General features: G+C 45.8%; 1 protein-coding gene across 6 annotated transcripts in view; it reads right to left on the bottom strand.

Annotated features, from left to right (window-relative positions):
- Window positions 1–19,664, bottom strand: part of SEMA5B (semaphorin 5B) — a 351,645-nt gene that overhangs the window by 144,745 nt on the left and 187,236 nt on the right. For all 6 annotated transcript variants that reach the window (XM_039494195.1, XM_039494194.1, XM_039494196.1 and 3 more), the window contains exon 4: window positions 5,871–5,970. In XM_039494195.1, the coding sequence (XP_039350129.1) occupies window positions 5,871–5,970 (100 nt within the window). The remainder of the gene's footprint in view (window positions 1–5,870; window positions 5,971–19,664) is intronic.

Here is a 19,664-nt window from a genome sequence, read left to right as displayed (position 1 = left end):
GCAGAAATGCAGTTGGTGCCACCCTGAAGTTATAATCGAAGAACATTTGTTTCCATTGCTAACAAAAGGAAAAAATGGGCTAAAATGCCCATTGTCACAGCTTCAACTCCTGGAACACCACCTCTTATTTGCTCAATTACAGCAGCAACTGCTTGTGTGCACTGGCTAGCACCAGCAACCTAAATCTGTTCGTTTGATTCTATGTTCTATTTATTCTCAGGCAATCAAAATGCCCAGGCTGAATGCTAGGTCAATGTACAAACTTTACACAGAAAAAAAAAATACACTGAGCAAACTGGGCCAGTGTTCAAAGATCCCAGAAGCCACAAATTAAAAAAAAAAAAAAAAAAAAGTCTTCTGTCTCCTCCTTCTCAACAGATAGCCAGAGAGACTGCTAAGACTTGGAGCATGGCGTGAAGTAAGCAAATTCAGACTCTTGGGACCTCTCCCCTGGAAGGTTTCTAGTACCTTCACATGTAACCTAGGAGCTGCTATCTGAAGTGCATGAGCAAATTCCAGCTAGCAAAATACCATATAAGAGGTAAGCCCATGTATCTCAAAAGCTTGTGTCATTCACCAACAGAAGTTGGTACAATAAAAGATATTACCTCAGCCACCTTGTCTCTCTAATATGAGAGGTAAGTCTACCTCTGAACTACCTGAGGATCAACCCAGGTAAAGCTCTATGGATTAAAGCCTGCCACTTTAAATCACGTTTGTTCCCCGTGTAAAGAAACTCCGTGCACCCCTAATTAAGGTTTTAACCGGCAGTAATGTCTACTCATATATTTCTCACACTTTGCCATGTTCTCTCTCATACAGAAGATCAGGCAGTTTCTTTAAAAAATTTCAATGGCCTTTTGAATTTCTCTGTACATTTTGAAGGAGGGTCCTTCTTTCGCACATTACTAGACTTGTTTATTTTCTAACACTGGGTTGCGGCTTTTAAATCAGACCATTTCTTTTGTTCCTCAATAAACTTAACAAGGTAAGAGTGGAGGTTATTTGCTTTTCTGAGTTTTCTTCCAGCTTCTGCAACAGATTTCAGATACCCTCCTACAAGCAATATAATCAGACACACTCTCATGCTCTTTGCTTGATCACATTCCCATGAATACTTCAACTGGCAAAGTAATTTCTCAGCCACAGATGACTTGGTAGGAGGCAAAGCCAGCAGGAGGCTGAGTGATATGAATGTAAGCCATCATAACAAATGGCAGAAACTCATCTCAGTCACTCTCAGAGAAATACTGGATCAGATTCAGAGGTGAACTAAGGACTGCACATCTTGTCCCTATTGCTAACTTGATAGTCAACGTGCTATTCAACCTCTCAACTTATCCATCAGATTGTGGGCGATAACGAAGTGTTTGTGTTTTAATTTCTATGTGGGCACACACTACCTGATTTTCTGAGCTGCCGAGCACCCACAACTCCAGTTGAAGTCAATGAGATCTGTGGCTGCTCAGCATCTCTTGACAAGGATGATCCAGTGGTTAAAATACGAGACTAGAACTCTGAAGATTTGGTTCAAGACCCTGCTCTGCCACAGACTTCCTCTGTGAGCTTGGATAAGTCACTTAGTCTCCCTGTGCCTCAATTCTCCATCTAAAAAATGGGATAATAGCATCCCCCTACCTCAAAAGAGGACTGCGAGGATAAGAGATCGTGAGGTACCCAGGTACTATGGCAATAGGAAGTAGCTTAGACAGACTCCCAAACTTATGATCTGACATTCTGTATCTTCCTAGGTATGCCAAACATGAATATAAACTCCCAAACCAGGACTTTGACAGTCCCAGCTTCCTGGTTTGCAATGAATTTCTGCCCATGCAACATAATCTGGTATAGAATCATAGAATATCAGGGTTGGAAGGGACCTCAGGAGGTCATCTAGTCCAACCCCCTGCTCAAAGCAGGACCAATCCCCAACTAAATCATCCTAGCCAGGGCTTCGTCAAGCCTGACCTTAAAAACCTCTAAGGAAGCAGATTCCACCACCTCCCTAGGTAACCCATTCCAGTGCTTCATCACCGTTCTAGTGAAAAAGTTTTTCCTAATATCCAACCTAAACCTCCCTCACTGCAACTTGAGACCATTACTCCTTGTTCTGTCATCTGCTACCACTGAGAACAGTCTAGATTCATCCTATTTGGAACCCCCTTTCAAGTAGTTGACAGCAGCTATCAAATCCCTCCTCATTCTCCTCTTCTGCAGACTAAACAATCCCAGTTCCCTCAGCCTTTCCTCATAAGTCATGTGCTCCAACCTCCTAATCATTTTTGCTGCCCTCTGCTGGACTCTTTCCAATTTCTCCATCCTTTTTGTAGTGTGGGGCCCAAAAATGGACACAATACTCCAGATGAGGCCTCACCAATGCCGAATAGAGGGGAATGATCACGTCCCTCGATCTGCTGGCAATGCCCCTACTTTTACAGCCCAAAATGCCGTTAGCCTTCTTGACAACAAGGGCACACTGTTGACTCATATCCAGCTTCTCGTCCACCGTAACCCCTAGGTCCTTTTCTGCAGAACTGCTGCCAAGCCACTCCATCCCTAATCTGTAGCAGTGCATGGGATTCTTTCTTCCTAAATGCAGGACTCTGCACTTGTCCTTGTTGAACCTCATCAGGTTTCTTTTGGCCCAATCCTCTAATTTGTCTAGGTCCCCCTATATCCTATCCCTACCCTCTAGCCTATCTACCACTTCTCCCAGTTTAGTGTCATCTGCAAACTTGCTGAGGGTGCAGTCTATGCCATCCTGCAGATCATTAATGAAGATATTGAACAAACCCGGCCCCAGGCCCGACCCTTGGGGCACTCCGCTTGATACCGGCTGCCAACTAGACATGGAGCCATTGATCACTACCCGTTGAGCCCGATGATCTAGCCAGCTTTCTATCCACCTTACAGTCCATTCATCCAGCCCAGTGGTCCCCAACCTTTTCGTCTGGCGCCCGTGGCGGCGGTGGAGCACCCGCCGAAATGCCGCCGAATTTCTGCGGCATTTTGGCGGCGACGCCTCTCGATGACGTCGCTTGTCAGCGGCAAGTGGCATCATCAAGAGGCATCGCCACCAAATTTATGCAGCGTTTTGGCGGCGACGCCTCTCAATGACGTCACTTGCCGCCGGCAAGTGGCGTCATCGAGAGGCATCACCGCCGAAATGCCACAGAAATTCAGTGGCATTTCAGCGGATGCTCCACCGCCAACCAGGATGCGGGCGCATTTAGATGTCCCCGCGGGTGCTATGGCACCCGCGGGCACCGCATTGGGGACCCCTGATCCAGCCCATACTTCTTTAACTTGCTGGCAAGAATACTGTGGGAGACCGTATCAAAAGCTTTGCTAAAGTCAAGGAATAACACGTCCACTGCTTTCCCCTCATCCACAGAGCCAGTTATCTCATCATAGAAGGCAATTAGGTTAGTCAGGCATGACTTGCCGTTGGTGAATCCATGCTGACTGTTCCTGATCACTTTCCTCTCCCCTAAGTGCTTCAGAATGGATTCCTTGAGGACCTGCTCCATGATTTTTCCAGGGACTGAGGTGAGGCTGACTGGCCTGTAGTTCCCCGGATCCTCCTCCTTCCCTTTTTTAAAGACAGGCACTACATTAGCCTTTTTCCAGCCATCCGGGACCTCCCCCGATCGCCATGAGTTTTCAGAGATAATGGCCAATGGCTCTGCAAATCAACTCAGGGTGCCAGACCTGCAGGCTAAGGATCTCAGAGCTTATTTGCAATCCCAACCTTATAGAAATATGTGGAACTTAGGTAACACTTCTGGGGCCTCCATCCAGACTCCAGGCCTTCAGCTTAGCTAGTACACAATCATTGTTTGTTCATACTTTACCAAGGCCCTCAGTGTTTGCTGGCATTGGGGGTATCCGGGTGCCATGCCACCTGTTTACCAGTGATCTGACCCCTCCAAAGCCAAAGGAGGTTTTTTTAATATATATCCTCTCCCTTTTGATACTCAGAAGCAGTTCTTTTGACCTGATCCAGAATAAGCATTTCTAATTCATGTCCTGGTCTACCTTCCCTTAAAACATTGAGTTGCCTCTTTGCCAAACACTAATAGGCATATTCGGTTAAGCTCTTAATCTCTCTCCTACAAAGCACACAGGCCTCCATCACTGGCAGCTGCACAGTCCTAGATCAAACGAAGGGCATCAGACCATATCACAGTGGCCAAAAGTCTCACAAAACCCAGGCCCTCTCTCCTTGCCAGTATACAGCTCTGTAACAGGGCTTAGTAACTTCCTTACCACCAATGGCCTCCGCTGCAATGTCTATTTATGGAAACAACTTCTGCGCTTCAGAACCCATGTGAATTCCACGAGGGACAGACATTTTATAACTTCTGCTGGAGCTGGCCGTCCCCCGGGCAGGCTGAACAATGGAGACTTCTTGTCATGATGCTTTCTGGCTGCTTTTCCATAGGAGCACCTCAACTTGCTGCAAAAGGACAGTCTCCTTATAGATGCTTCTCACCATCCACAGTTCCAGCAGGCTATCTCCCCAGAGCGACATTCCCTGCAGCTTCCTTCTCGGGGAAGTTATAGGTTTTCCTTTGGGTTTCCCAGTCATTCTGTGTGTCTCCATTTGTCTGGGCACCATCCTTCTTTCGGCCAAGCTGCTTCACTTCAGTTTGTAGCCGTGCAGATTGTCTCACAGGGTCTCAACTATCCCCCTTTTAAAACTTTTATTCTCTTCTAGTCAGCAAGTTCTTGTACAGTGCAAATGTTGGCTTTTGTAAAGACCCAACTCAGACGATCAACTCTCCCTAGCTGCTCCTGCCGCTGCCCAACAGGTAATGAGAAAGCTCGGAGCTAGCATGTCTCAAATGGCTCTGTCACATACTTGGTAGGGCAGTACATGTCCTCCACAAAGCCCTTTATACCTTTCCCCAGGTTATGCCTTCTGGACCAGAAGGCAGCAGGGCCATCGCATGTGGACACTGAAGGTTCAAACAGTTGCTTTTAATTTACCACTCTCACTTTTCACCTCAGCCATCTAAAAACACTACATGCATCTCTTGCCCATTCATTGAATTAGGAAATTTAGGTTGCCTCCTTCATAAAACCCATTTATTTTTGAGCAGCTAACTCAAGCTGTTCTGCCCAATCCATTCACCATCTGTATAACTCTGGCAGAAGAACGGAGTGTTCCAATCTGCCTATTCTTTGCTCCAGTATTTGGAATAACCTCTCCCCTGGCAGTTTCACCGCTGCAATGCTTTTGTCTGTAATTACTTTTAACACAGACACACATATCTCATTACGTGACACCAATCTGCAAGATGCTGCCACTGATTTGTTACCTATTACTCTTCGGTTTCAGATTTTCTGGCTGTGCAAATATATTCTTAGTTAATAAAAGCAGAACATCCGCAAGGAACGCTGCACAGCAATGTTAAATTTGAACTCTAATAACAGGGAAGAAGAGTTGAAAGTAAAAGACAATTGTTTCAGTTATGGCATTGCAGAGAGATGGGAGCCTTTTCAATAATGAACATGGTGTAGCTGGAAAACTTGACTAGACAAACCACCAATACATAAACCATAGGGCTCAATCCTGCATTGGCAGAGCAATGGACTACACTGGACTACTAGAACTTTTCTAACATCTGTTATTCTCTGGGAGACAGCAGCTTCCTGTTTCATTTTAATTGCATTTCAGACGTTTTAAAAGAAGTCATGATTTCAATTCTTTACAATTACATTGAGATTCTAAAACCCCTACATAATTACAGCCCTCTCTTTGTCGGTCTGTCTGTCTGTCTGTCAGTCAATCTCCCCTGAAGCCAGTAACCTGCAGGGAAAGAGCTTGAACAGCAATACTGGTCTAATTACAAGATTATCTTTACCTTGCTCCCACAACGAGCTGATTCCTGTTGGCATCCAGTGCGAGCTGAGAAAAGTCGTGTACACCTGGATAGGTGAAATTCGACACCCAGGGTTTCAGATCTGCAAAGAAAATGAAAAAGCAGAAAACAATGACGCTGCTCCAGAAACCGAGAGTTCACCCGGACATCCACTAATGGTTTTCCTACCGAGTATCTGTCAGGGGAAGGATAATTAATAATCTATTTAAAGTGCTTCTGTTTATTCTGAGCAGAATCTGCAAAAGCTGCATAATAATGGGAGGTTGTCTCAGCAACTATTTTCACATCCATGATGCCCAAAGATTGAATGTCAGCATTATCTCTGAACAGACATCATGGTGGCTTGGTTTATTAGTTTATTTTAAAGTCTATGTGCCAAATTCAGAACTGGTGTTAGTGGTGCAATTTCACTGAAGCACCACCCAGTGCAGAAAGGCTGGTCTAGTGGATAGGACGCTAGACTGGTACTCAAGAGACCTGGAACCAATTCCTAGCTCCATCACATACTTCCTGTGTGACCTCAGGCAAGTCATTTATTCTACCCTGTAACAGAGTTTCCCCGTCAGTGAAATGAGGATAGAACTTCCCTACATCAACAGGGGTGTTGTCATAGGGTGCTGTGGTGATGAGGGCCATATAATGCCCAGACAGAATTCTTCACCAGGCTTGAATATGGCCCTATAAGATACATGTATCTTATTTATCTAGCTTGGATTTGCTTCCTCAAATTGCAAACACACAAAAGTTAGATTCTAAGCAACAGAACTGGCCATCCTCAGATTGTCAAAACTCCCACTGAAGTCAACAGAAGGCCCATGAGAATCACATCAGTTAACACACTAACATCTACTGAAAGATCCAGGGGAAAATGTTTGTGATATAATAAAAAAAGTATTTAAAAAAAAAAGAGCCCAGTTCCACGGCAGTTCTTAGGATGTAATGCTAAGGCATTTACAGATTTAAGGCCAGAAGGAACCATTAGATCATTTACTTTTACATCCTGTATAACACAGGCCATAGAATTTCACTGTACTGAGCCCAATAACTTGTGCTTGGCTAATGCATATCTTCCAGAAAGGCATCCAGTCTTGATCTGAAGATATCAAGATATGGCATATCCAGCAATTCCTTGGTTAGTTTGTTGCAGTGGTTAATCACCCTCAATGTTAAAAATTTGTGCCTTATTTCTAATCTGAATAAATTCAAACATCCAGGGTAGCAGAGGCAAAAATAAGAACCATACCACTACCTCTCTAGTCCTTCTATGACCAGAAGACCAAAAATCGTGCTCCCCTTAGGTGCTGACCATACGCACTGACTTTGAGAATTGTCGGGGGGTACTCGACCTCCCGGCTCCAACCCAAGCCCTGCTTCCACTTCATCCCTTCCCCAAGGCCCCACCCCGTCTCGCCTCTTCCCACCCCCGCTCCAACCCCTGCGCTCACTCCACCTCCTCCCCCCAGCATCTCCTACATGGCTGAACAGCTGATCACGGCAGGCGGGAGGTGTTGGGAGGGTGGGGGAGACAGTGATTTGAGGGGTTGCCGGTGGGTGCTGTGCACCCACCATTTTTTTCCCTGTGGGTGCTCCAGCCCCAGAGCACCCATGGAGTTGGAACCTATGGTGCTGATAGTAGGGCTAGTCAGCAATTTTCTGATGAATTCATTGAAGCAAGATGTTTTGCTGAATCTATTACAAATTTGACACAACTTTAGTCAAAACACAAGCAGGTTACATTGGAAACCTGCCAGCGTTCCAGGGTCCACAGTTCTGCAGCAGAGAGCCCTGGCTGGAATAGCAACCATGATTCAATGAATAGCATATGTGACGCTGTCAAGAATGTCAATTTCACTTATCCCCTTTCAGGAACATGTTTCAGTGTTCCCAAACTGAATTTTCCAGGGTCTTCGGTTTGCAAGATAGTCTGCTAAAATTTGCACTTTGAAAGCAAATTCCAAAATACTGAAATATCTTGTTAACCGAACCCCCTCAAGTTTTGGCCAGATGAAGCTGGAAGCTTAGAAGGATAAGTAGGATCCAGTACAGTAAGAGATTTCAAAGTGAAAGTTAATGTCTTCTCTGTACATGCCAATCCATGGAGCAGTGATCCTTTCTACCCACTCACCTGGGATCATGCTGTTATGTTCTGCATGACATAACAGATTCAAAATCAGCCCACTAGAGCTTTTAAAATCCGCACATTTCATTTCTATGCTAAGTATGGGTTTAGGTGCCTCACTTTAGGAACCCATGTTTGAAAATTTCAGTCTTAATGTCCCTGTGCCTAAGTTCCTGCACCTCTACACAGGGAGCAATAATGCTTCCCTGAGTCACAGGGGTGTGCACTGTTTGCAAAGCACTTTCAGGTCTTGGCATGCTTTGAAGGGGCTACAGAAGTGCAAGGTACTATAACAAACGAATGGCTGGGTATCTGCTGGTTAACCCCAAGCCCCTTCTCATTCCAGCAACAATCAGGAGGGGTAGATGAAGGCTAAATGAGACCTGGAGCCACCAAAACCTTGAGAAGCACCCTGGACACTCTTCACCTTAGCCTGGCCTGCCCTTTCCCCGACAGACTCTTTCTTCCAAGCTTCCACATTCCCCGGGATATTCTCATGTCTCCCACCCACGCCTGAATTGCTCCTGACTGAGCCATCCCCACCCACTGCGATCAACTGTGCACTGAACTGTGGCCTGGTGCTCTGACTCAGTGCTGAGTCAGGCCCCTTATGGCAATGGATTTAAAGATCCTGCCTCAGGGCTTTTCAGTGGGAGTCATGGGTTTCCTGCACTGCTCAGGATCGGGCCCTTAATCTTAGAGAATAAGCATTCATATCACACTAACCTGGAACATGGAATGCATGTACCCTACTCTGCTATTCAATACAAAGGTGTGAGGTATGGAATAATTCAGCCAGACTAATCTTCAAGCACTTCCACCCACTGAGCAGTCCTCTGAGACCTTTAGTGGTATGCTAGCACCAGGGAAGTGTGATGCTTTCACCTCTGGAGACAGTCCTCGCTAATGCAGCTCCGACTTCTTTTCCTGTAGCTCTTTCGCTGCAGAAACGTTTCTGAGCCAAGCAGCAGAAGCTGTAAGAATAACACCTTTCCAGGCAGGTGAACCAGGGCATTCATGTTGTCTAATGTGGGAAGTCAAACACTGTCTAAGGTGGAGGAAGGGAAGGTCAGCACATAACCATAGAACCTTTTAAGGATCCTACTTTTATGCCATCATTTCTGTTTGTTTTTCTTCTCTTCTACCAACTCTTTCCCTCTCCCTGCAAACCAACCCACTATTATAATTCACTGGCAAGAAGAGGATTTCCTCATCTGCTGTTCTAAATGAAATCTCCTCACTTCAGAGAGGCCCAGTCCTCAGTTCTTCCTTTTGATAGCCAGTTCTGACAAATCACAGGTAAAAAAATAACAACAATCCTAATGAAAAAGCTGTCAGTGGCTCAGTTCTTGCCACAGACAGTTTAAACATCAAGCAAGCCTATGAAATAACAGGCACTGTCCCGCTTTCTATTTACTACTGCAGGTGGCACAACTTATAAAGAAACCTTTCCTGATTATTAAATTAAAGGCTGAAAAGCATGCATCTTCATAGCAAAATTAAGCTTTTATAGACATGTCGCTGGAGATTATTAAGCTCAGCGTGGTTCCCAGCTAAGACTATCCAACTGCGAGTGATGGGAATTAATGACAAACGACACATTATCCTCCCCAACCTTCTTTTCTATTAGAGTGAATGGATAAAATGGGATGGAAATCCAAGCGGCGAGAGAGGATGTAGGTCTTTTTCATTCGACACGTTAAATCCTATCACTCAGACCACAGGCATCCCTAAGGGCAGCTCAGTGCTTTTATTTTAAAATGAGCCTCACTTCTGTGAGAGTAAGTGTTTGGCTGGGCCTGTCCCACCTTAGCAGAAGTTTACACATATGGACCCAATGAACTCTAGAGTGTGCTTGCATTTGACCTTTCTCCAAGAGCTGATTTTTCAGAGCCGACTTTTTCATTTGGCTGGAAGCCCTCAGTGCTGAGGCATGTTTACCTTTGCAAATTTATCGGTTTGAAAACACTATGAAAAATTAAAACCCAACGTTCTGGCTTGGCATGTCAGCAGCAGGGGCAGGAAATCTAGGAAACAAATGACTTAAGGGGTAATCTGCTCATCAAGGCCTCCTTTGTGCTTCATGTTTCTATTTCCAGGGGGTTAAAGAGCCACGTTGTCGCTTTCTCCACGTTCGTGCTCCGAAGTGTAATTGTTTCAAATACAGCCCAGGGTCAGCAATGTGAGCCAGAGCCTCTGAAATTATGCTGGCCTATCTGCAGCCCAAGCTGGTTCACAAACATGGCTGCAAAGACCCAGGGCCTTCATACAACACATCAGTCCTCCACGCATGCACAAAGCTGGGGAGAAAAAACAAGGAATTTGTTGGTCAGGCACAATGACATTTGGGAGGGTAGCCACTGACCCTGCTATCACTTCATTGTGCATTAATCACCTGAATGTAAACAGGATGTGGTGAAAGAGCTGGATCTAAAGGCTGCTGAAGCCAGCAGGATTTTTTCCATTAAGTTTAGATCAAGCTCTAAATGTGGAAATTGTTTCATAAGACTCATCATGATCACACCTAATCCCATGTCTCCTCCAAAAACCCCTTTCTCCATCCCATTCACACCTTGCATGCTTATGAGTAAGGAGCAGGAGAGCAGAGGGCTTGAGACATCTCTGCATAAAGGATTCCACCTACAGTTTAATTTCACTTGTTCACACATAGAGCCTCCACCTGCACTGCAGTGCAACAGTCTCGTGCAACCTGCTCACACCATGTAAGGATCAAGACGTTAAATACCTGCATCTGAAAAATGCAAAACCCTCTCTAGGTGTTAAGTAATATTCCTATTAGAGGTATGCCACTATAATCCACCATCACTGTCAATTTGAACCCTGGACCCATTTATTCCCTGTTAGAAATGAGAGGGTAGCACTGAAACACATAAAAGATATAACAAAAACATACTGAAATAGGCAAGATTGGAAATTAATGGGAAGGAGTCCCCCAGGTCCCCACTCCAGAAAGAAACCCAAAGCAGAAACTCTGTTAATTAGCCTTCAGACTACAGATTTATATTATATGAAGTTCCCATAAAATAAAGCTGATTCAACAGTAAAGGCCTGCGTAATGGAGCAAAACATACTATACTCCTGGGCGCCTGCCAAACCCAGTGGCATAAATAAATACCTGCTCTGCCGACACTCAAACCCACTTTTGTACAGGGCTAACCTGACCACACATGGAGCGGTTTCCTAAGTGCCTCAAGACGCCTTCCTAAAAAGACTTGAACTGGCTTCACTGGCTGCATGTCACAAAACACGGAATGGGTATTTTTCCTGGTGTCTGAGTTGTGTTTATGTAAATTTAGCCCCCATGGAAGGTGCACCCATCTGACAGCCTTGACTTTTGTTCATCCATAGAACAGGTACAGTTAAGGCAGTGACCATGAAAGTATCTCACACGCACCCTTGTAACATGTCTCAACTCTGACAGTGAACCTTTAGTTCACTCTTCATGTCTAGTCAGCCACTGGCCTCTCTGTTGGGAAAGGTCAGTTCAGAATGGTCTCGGATTGCATTGGATTCCACCGCTGACCAACAGATTTCCTTGTAACAAAGGTTCAGGTCTCAGGCAGCTTAGTCTGAATACAGTGACGGTGCCTCCTCCCCAGCAACACACCCACCTTTGAGGCCTCTAATTTGCTTAGCTGGGTGTGCAACCTCATGTAACTCAGCCCACTTCAAGCCATGTTCCCTTGGAACTAGCGTCAACGGTGGCAGTGGCTTTTGTGATCTGGACTTTTTTCTGCTACAAACTGGACTGAGACCATGATCCTCATTTTATATAAACTGCTGAACAGACAGCATCAAATGATGATAACTTCCCATCAGCACCAGCAGAGACTGGATCAGCTAGAAGGGAAAAGGCTTTAGGTGCTACCACCAGTCCTCTGAGGTCAATGTGCATGGGTCATTGCAGAGAGATTCCCAACAGCATCCACATACAATCCTAGCACAATCACTGAGACACCACTTTATAATTCCATCAGCTAAATCTTCTTTACAGCTTCCTTCTATCAGCAGCAACATTTTCACAGCTGAATAAAAAGCTACAATTGTCTTACAATCCTCTTAATATGGGATTCATGGTCAGTTTAATAACCTCCTCCTTTGAAATTCTGAATCTCTCCGTAGGTCACACTGTGGGGTTAGTGCAATAGTCTTTGGAGAACTGAGTTCTAATCCTGTGCAAATGAGCTGCACAGCCTCCTCTTAGTCCCTATTGTACACTGCGCAAAACCAAACCAGGACGTGGGGAACTGGAAAAACCTATAGATGCGTTGGCAGGGCTGCCTAGACAAATATGCCAACATTCAGCCTTTAACATTATTCCTGAAACAAGAGATCTTGGTGTTACCCTGGGTTCTCTCTCTCCAGGGGTGAAAGTAACTTAAAAGACTTACCGTACTCTGGAGTCCTTAGGAGGGGGTGGGGCCTCAACCAGAAGAGGTGTGGCCTCTACTGGAAGAGGCGGGGCATTTAAATTCCCAGGCACTTTAAATCAGGATTTAAAGGGCCCGAGGCTGGGGCTGTGGTAGCAGCAGCTGGAGCCCCGGGCCCTTTAAATCACCCCCGAAACTCCCAGCTGCATTGGCAGCTGGGAGCCTCGGGAGTAATTTAAAGGGCCCGGGGCTCCAGCTACTGCTACTGCAGCGGAGCCCCAGGCACTTTAAATCAGCATTGGAGGGGCTCCAGGCCTCTGGCGGAGCTTTAAAGGGCCCGGGGCTCTGGGGTAGCAGCGGCGGTGCTCTAGCAGCAAGTTAAAGGGCCTGGGGCAGTAGGCGGCAGGTGCCCCAGGCCCTTTAAATTGCTGCCAGGGGAAGCCAATTCACCCCGGTATGGTGCACTGGCTCTTGCCGGTATGCCGTACTTGGGTGTACTGGCTTACTTTCACCTGTGTCTCTCTCTCTCACGCACACACACACACACACACACCCTTGCTGTACTGTCTTAATTGTGCACTAATCACATCCTTGCCTCAGTGACTGCAGTTCCTACTTCCCCTGTCTTCCTGAATCCCTGCTCTCCAAGCAAAGTTCCAGGGATTCAGAATGCTGCAACCAGGCTACACTCTTGTTCTAGGAAATGGAGCTACCTCATCCCAGTTCCTCTGTTATGATTGCTGGCGTCCTTTCCACAACTCTCCATCTCCAAATTCAATTCAAAATTGCCTCTCAGATTTTCGTATCTTCCTGGATTCCCCCAGCCTGCTTCTCTGACCTCATATCTACCCTCCTGTAACTTTAGCGCTCTCCTGGCCAAGATGGGGTCTGTTCTGCAGGCAGTTCTGGCCAAGAGAAGGCGTGCTAAGGAAAGCAGCGGTGAAAGTCCCTTCCGCCCCAGGGGCACCTGTAACAAACACCCTCCCCCACAGGAGTGAACACCCACCCACCCACACACCAGAATAGTACAGTGAATATAGCAAAGGGAAATATTTATTCACAGATGAATGGAGAAAAACAACAGGGGGAAAGACAGGGAGAGCGGTAAAACAGAGTTGCATTCAACACAAGGCCCCACAGGCCCAGTGGTAGCACAGTCTGAAAGGGCAGACACTGAGCAGTGTGTCTGCACTCAGACTTTGGGAGTCCTGGGCAAAGTTGCAGTCCAGTGGTGAGTCTTGGGTGCTCCTGGTCGTCTTCGGTGCCAGTGAACTTTCCTCAACAAACCCCTCCGGGGCCCTCTTCTGCCGCTCTCTGCAAAGCCCCACAGAGCGACCACCTCCCCACTTAACTAGCTAACAGCCTCCCTCCTTATCCCCAGTGCAAGGCCACAAGCTCCAATACTCACAGCCCCCTGCAGCTCTGGGCAGCAGTGATACTGGGTCCAGATCTGGCCTGTCCTTCTCAGGTGATTCCTTCCTGGCACAGTGCTGCTCCTGGCTCCATCCTGGAGTGTCCCAGATCTGGGCAATCAGCATTCGCCTCTCAGGACAAAGATTTAAAGGGGCCATGCTCTCTAAACCTCAAAGGGGATACACTCCTCTCCCACCCACTCACTCACTCAGGCTATGGCTACACTTGCACTTCAAAGCGCTGCCGCGGCAGCGCTTTGAAGCGCTAAGTGTAGTTAAAGCGCCAGCGCTGGGAGAGACCTCTCCCAGCGCTGTCCGTACTCCACCTCCCTGTGGGGAATAACGGACAGTGCTGGGAGCCGCGCTCCCAGCGCTGGGGCTTTGACCACACTGGCGCTTTGCAGCGCCGCAATTTGCAGCGCTGGAGAGGGTGTGTTTTCACACCCTGCTGCAGCGCTGCAAATTTGCAAGTGTAGCCAAGGCCTTAGTCTCCTTTCCATCTCATTTCCTGCCCACTCACTCCACTCTTCCAATCCTGGCCAGCTCCACCAGGAGCGGAACAATGAGCAAACTCACAATGGTGTGAGAGCCACAGGGAATCTTGCCTCCACCGCCCCCCCCTTCCCTTAAAAGGCAGTGACAAAGGAAATACAGGAGCTACCAGTGCTCCCACAGCCCATGCTATCCAACAGCAGGCAGGAAGCAGCAGCCTGGATGGAAAAAGGGAATGAAATTCCTGTTCTCTCCCAGCACCAGGAGGGAGAAAACAACCCCCCTCCCCACCTCTCAGCAACCAAGAGAAGGAAGGATACAGAGCAGGCAGCTCTCCTCCTTCCCAGCAGTAACAGAACAGAGGAGCTGAAGACCCACTTCATCACTGAGTGGAGTCTCAGAGACACGGTGTCATTGCCCAACCCAAGGCGGCTTTGTGGCACTCACGCTTGCAACAGCCCACGCACGCTCCCTAAACTGAACTTCCCAGGGTCCTCCCATCCTAAGTTACAAGGGAGAAATGAGACCTCGTGACCTGAGCAGAGACCAAGGAATCCTGGAATTCCAATAATGGCTCTAACACGGAATCCCTTTGTGGCCTTGAGCAAGTCACTTAAACTTTTCAGTGCCTCAGTTCCCCTAACTGCAAACTGGGGCTAATGACTCCTTCCTAACTCACAAGCGTGCTGCAAGGCCTAATGACTTGTAAAGCACTTGCAGAATGTGATGTACGGCAAGACTATGTGTTGGTACAACATAACATGGATCATCTCAAAGCTTAGGTTCCTAAATAATGATCACTTTCTCAAAACAGGAGTTGGCTTGCCAAATTGCTGTAATATGGACAGAGAGGAACATAATCCCAAACCTCTCCACTGTACAAGTACAATTACTAGTATTTATTTGCTTTTTTTTTTATTACTATTGAGCAGCCAGCAAAGTGTTGTGGTCTGTTTGGAAGACTCCCCAGTGATTCAAAGCCCAGGTAAAGAAATGCCAGATAATCCCTATGGGCTAGATCGTGACTATACAGTCTGCTCTCATTCTGTCCTTGGAGCACCCTGGGAAGGAGACTGTGTGGCAGAGTCTCACAACTACCCTCCTGGATCCCTTGCTGCTCCAAGAAAGAAGTAAACTCCACCAGATCTATACCAGAACAGTGCATGCTGCCTGATGCACTATAGAGTGGAGCCAGGGCTCTGCCATCCCCCACCCTTTCGGGCCCTCCCAAACACTTGCATGAACTGGCGCCCATGTCAGCTAATGTAGAGCCTGCTTGTTTCTTTAAGCACATTCCAGGGCATTTAAACATTGTGACCCATTGTTTACTGAGATAAACACCGAGGCTGTCACACAATCACATTCATTGAGAAAGATAAGACTAGTTGCCCATGCATCACTCATTGCATCTTATGACAATCTGATCCCTATAATCCCTCTTTTCAGGCAGGAAGGCAAGTTGCATCTTGGCTCTCAGAACCACTGGCATCTGATGGAAAAAAACCCACTCTTTTGTCATCACTCAACCTTTCCAGCCAGCCTCTCCCACATCTGGGGGTGGATTTTACATTACCTCTACGCTACGCTCACGTCTATGCCAGCAATTCTGTGCCAACAGATGTGTTGTACCAAATTCAGAACAACTGTCTCCCCTGATCAGATCCTGCAAAGTCAGTAGAGACTCAAATCCTGTTAATACATAAGCTTTAGTCAAATACAACTTACTAGGCTCCACACAGGTATAACTGGGTGAAAGTCTATGGCCTCTTTTATACAGGTAGTCAGGCTAGAGTATCTAATAGTCTATCCTAGCCCTTGAATATATAAATCTATGAACGAACATCAGCCTGAAAAATCCTTTATGACTGGGTTTAAAATCTGCAGCTTGCCAAGGCCTTGATGATTCCTTTTTTATTAGCACTGGGCAATTCTTAGAAGGTTTTAAGTAGAGAGGCTCAAGCTGCAAAATTCAGACCCAGATTTCAAACACAGGGACCATTTGGTTCCAGGGCACATTAATGGAGGGGGGAGGGGGCATTTGTGAAATTTAGTTCATGATCATCCTCCAGTATCAACTTTCACTTCCTGTTTGAAAAAACATCCAGAAAAGTTTGACCGTGTATTCAAAGCATTTCCACATGTATCCAGTCTTCATGCCAAATGGCAAATCTCCTGGGAACTGGCTTCCTTTGAAACACTTCCAGAATTTCACAGCTTCACCTCTGTTTGGTGCATTACTGTGACCCACTGGTAAATGAGTTATAGGCCCCTCTCGGCCCTGAGGATACGCACTTGTTACTATCTAGAGAGCATTAGTGCGAAGTATCGGCTTATGCTTCCAGTTCTGGAAGTCCCCAGTTCTGTCTCCTGTGTGTCAGTCAAGATGGTGGCCATCACATCAGCACGTCTGCTGCATATACACATGGAAATCCAAAAGGTGAAAGCTAATCAAGCTCTCTCTAATCTCAGAAAGGTTATCCCAACCAGATGGCTTAACCATGGTTGAGGAGATTGTTTATCAGTTGTATCTATTGTCGCAACCCTCTGAGCAGACAAAAAAAAATGTGTTAGGGTTTCCAAGTAAGGACTTGATCTTGTAAAGTGATGAGCACTCTGGCTCTGCTTCAGCAAAACACTTAAGCATGTGCTTAGCTTCAAAACACATGAGTCATCCCATTGGCTTCAAGATAAGCATGTGCTTAAGTGTTTTGGTGGATCAGGGCCACAGTGCTCATCACCTTCCAGGACCAATCCCCTGATAGTTAAAGGATAGTATCAAACAAACAGTTCTCATAGAGGGATACATTTAATTCAGACATGATGAGTTCTTTGGCTGGAAGGTGTTAGAGAAGTGCATCATGTTATCGTTATTTACAACAGAAGCTGTGTACAGAGGCTAACTAAATCAGTTTTGCAATGCTATTGGCTCATAAACTGAATCTGTTAAGGAGCAACATTACGCAAACCTTAAAATCCAGAATGAGCTCTCTGGAAAGCATGTGCTTGTTTGTACTGAACCACCACCGCTTCTCTTTCTGTTGCTGGGGTTGCTGCCTGGGATTTGTAAAATAGCACTGCTTATTAACAGCACAATATTGTGTCCGGGATCCAACTATTCTGAATGATATATTCAAGACTCAAAGCAACGCTGCATGCAGTTGTTATCAGAAATTAAGCTAGTGGCACCTAAAAACACCCAGCTGCTCTTCAAAACTACATGGACTCATTCTATCTATGCTACCTTTTTGACCTACTCCCAGTCAACTCCCTTTGCTCCACAACACTCCCTCACATTCTTCTCCTCTGCATCCCACCTCCCATGCCTCTTCGCAGTTGGGGGGGGTGGGGGTTCGCTCTTTCACTTGTGTTATCCCATCTCTTTAAAACTCCCTTCTCCCCTCTGTGAGAAGCTTTGAATCACCCCCCTCCTTTAACTCTTACCGTAAAATCTTCCTTTTCTCTGCAGCTTGTGAGTGACTCTCTCTGTCTAAAGCATTTTATGAATGAAGGGCACTTTTCCCAGACCCTTTTTATCCCAGAGGCCTTTCGGCACAGCACACTGAATCCTTTTTATCAGTTCTCATCGTGTTTATTTGCAAGGCTCATAGGACACCATTGATAAGTAAGCACCAAAGAAAAAATATTAGTGTATTAAAAAAATACATTGTACTGTATAAGTTGAAAGCTGTTGTGTGAGATTTTCAGATGGTTGCCTGAGAGCAAAATTACTTTCCTAACCGTTGTTCAATTATTTATGACTTTATTGCTAGTAATTTCAAAACAAATTCTAAACCAACCCTGAGGAAGAAAATATCAGACTCATTTTCTATAGTTCCATTTTCAAGATAAAAAAATACAATGAGATTTTTTTAATAGAAAAGAAATCCACAGCCAAATGCCTTTAAGGTCAAATATTCTGCACCACTGCAGTCTTAGGCACATGCTGCTATTGCTCACCCATCAGTGTTACATTAGCAGCTAAAGTTTCAACTCCCTTAATGGAGATACCAGGGTGGCAATGGATTTTTCCCATAGTACCTTTGGTTTCCCCTGGATATTTGGCCAGTAATACCTCCCAGACTTCATCCCAAAACCCTCCACCTTTTTTAACAAAATATTTGGTTAGGAATGGCAACAATCAAGCACATTCAACATGAATGCAAATCTTTAGCAAAATTTCCTATGGGCTTTTCATACCTGGGTGGTGGAGTTCATGGATGATAGTGTTTTTTTCCCCATCAATATACACTAAAGGGAATAATGTATTAGTGACCAATTCAACTGTAGTGGGGGTGTTTGGCAGAATATCGTGCAAATCCAAGAGAAATAAATCATACCCCATTATCTTTTAGTCAGACAAAGTTAAAACAGCCTTTTGTTTCAGTACAACAAGTACACATTTAATAGCTCCCCGTAGACCTCAATGTTTGCAAGTTGGCTGTTTTTCAAAAATATGTTGTTTAAAATAAAAATAAGAACAATGCATTTACATGCAGCAAGCTTCATTCATGCTACCCAAGTCATATTCATCTGGTAGCAGGTTACAATTACACATCAGCCCAAAGTAAAACCCCAAATTAGAACACTCCCAAATCAATTAAAATAGCAGGCAACAGAAAACACACCCGAACATAATTCAGGAGAGATCAGATACCTGCCAATAGGCCAAATTTTACACGCACGGAAACTTTCACCAACAGTTATGATAGGATGTGTCATATATAACACCCTATGTAGCTAGGGATTCAACAGTCTGAGTTACCTAGCTCAGTCCACATCTTCCCTGGGCATCAGCATGATGGCTCAGGTCAGCTGAGGCAGTTTTGCTGACAGTCCCCCCAGGGCTGGTACTAGCCCATTGGAAGCCCTAAGCAGGAACATTTCCCCCCGCACACACACACACTCTAAAAATTAATGGGGGGTCCCCTTGAGCTGCTCGGGCCCTAAGCAATTGCTTAGTCTGCTTAAGCCTAGCACCGGCTCTGGTCCCCGCGTTGTGCATGCTTGAGGAGTGGAGGTAGAGGAGGAGAACTGCACGACCAATATTGGAACAAATAGGTCCATCTTAGCCTATAACACCCCATGTCTCAGGGTGAACGTGCTGGCTGATAGGAGAGAACTAAGGACCCTGGTAATTTGTTTACTCATTTAAGCAACATTCTTTCCTGATCATAACCAATAAAGAAGGCAGCATGATTTAACAAACAAAACCAGAGAGAAGTAAGAATTAGTATAGAAATCTCACATGAAAACCTGTTCTCAAGTGACTTCTGGCTAAGTTTGGCAGATCCAGGAGGTTCAGAATGGACAAACACATAACATGGGGCACTGGCTCTGACTTTGTTCCTGTGGAATGGATAAA

The sequence above is a fragment of the Mauremys reevesii genome, linkage group 11 (assembly GCF_016161935.1).
Source record: "Mauremys reevesii isolate NIE-2019 linkage group 11, ASM1616193v1, whole genome shotgun sequence".
Classification (NCBI taxonomy): domain Eukaryota; kingdom Metazoa; phylum Chordata; order Testudines; family Geoemydidae; genus Mauremys; species Mauremys reevesii.
Note: the sequence above shows the minus strand (reverse complement) of the source record. Positions and strands in the feature narration are given on the sequence as shown.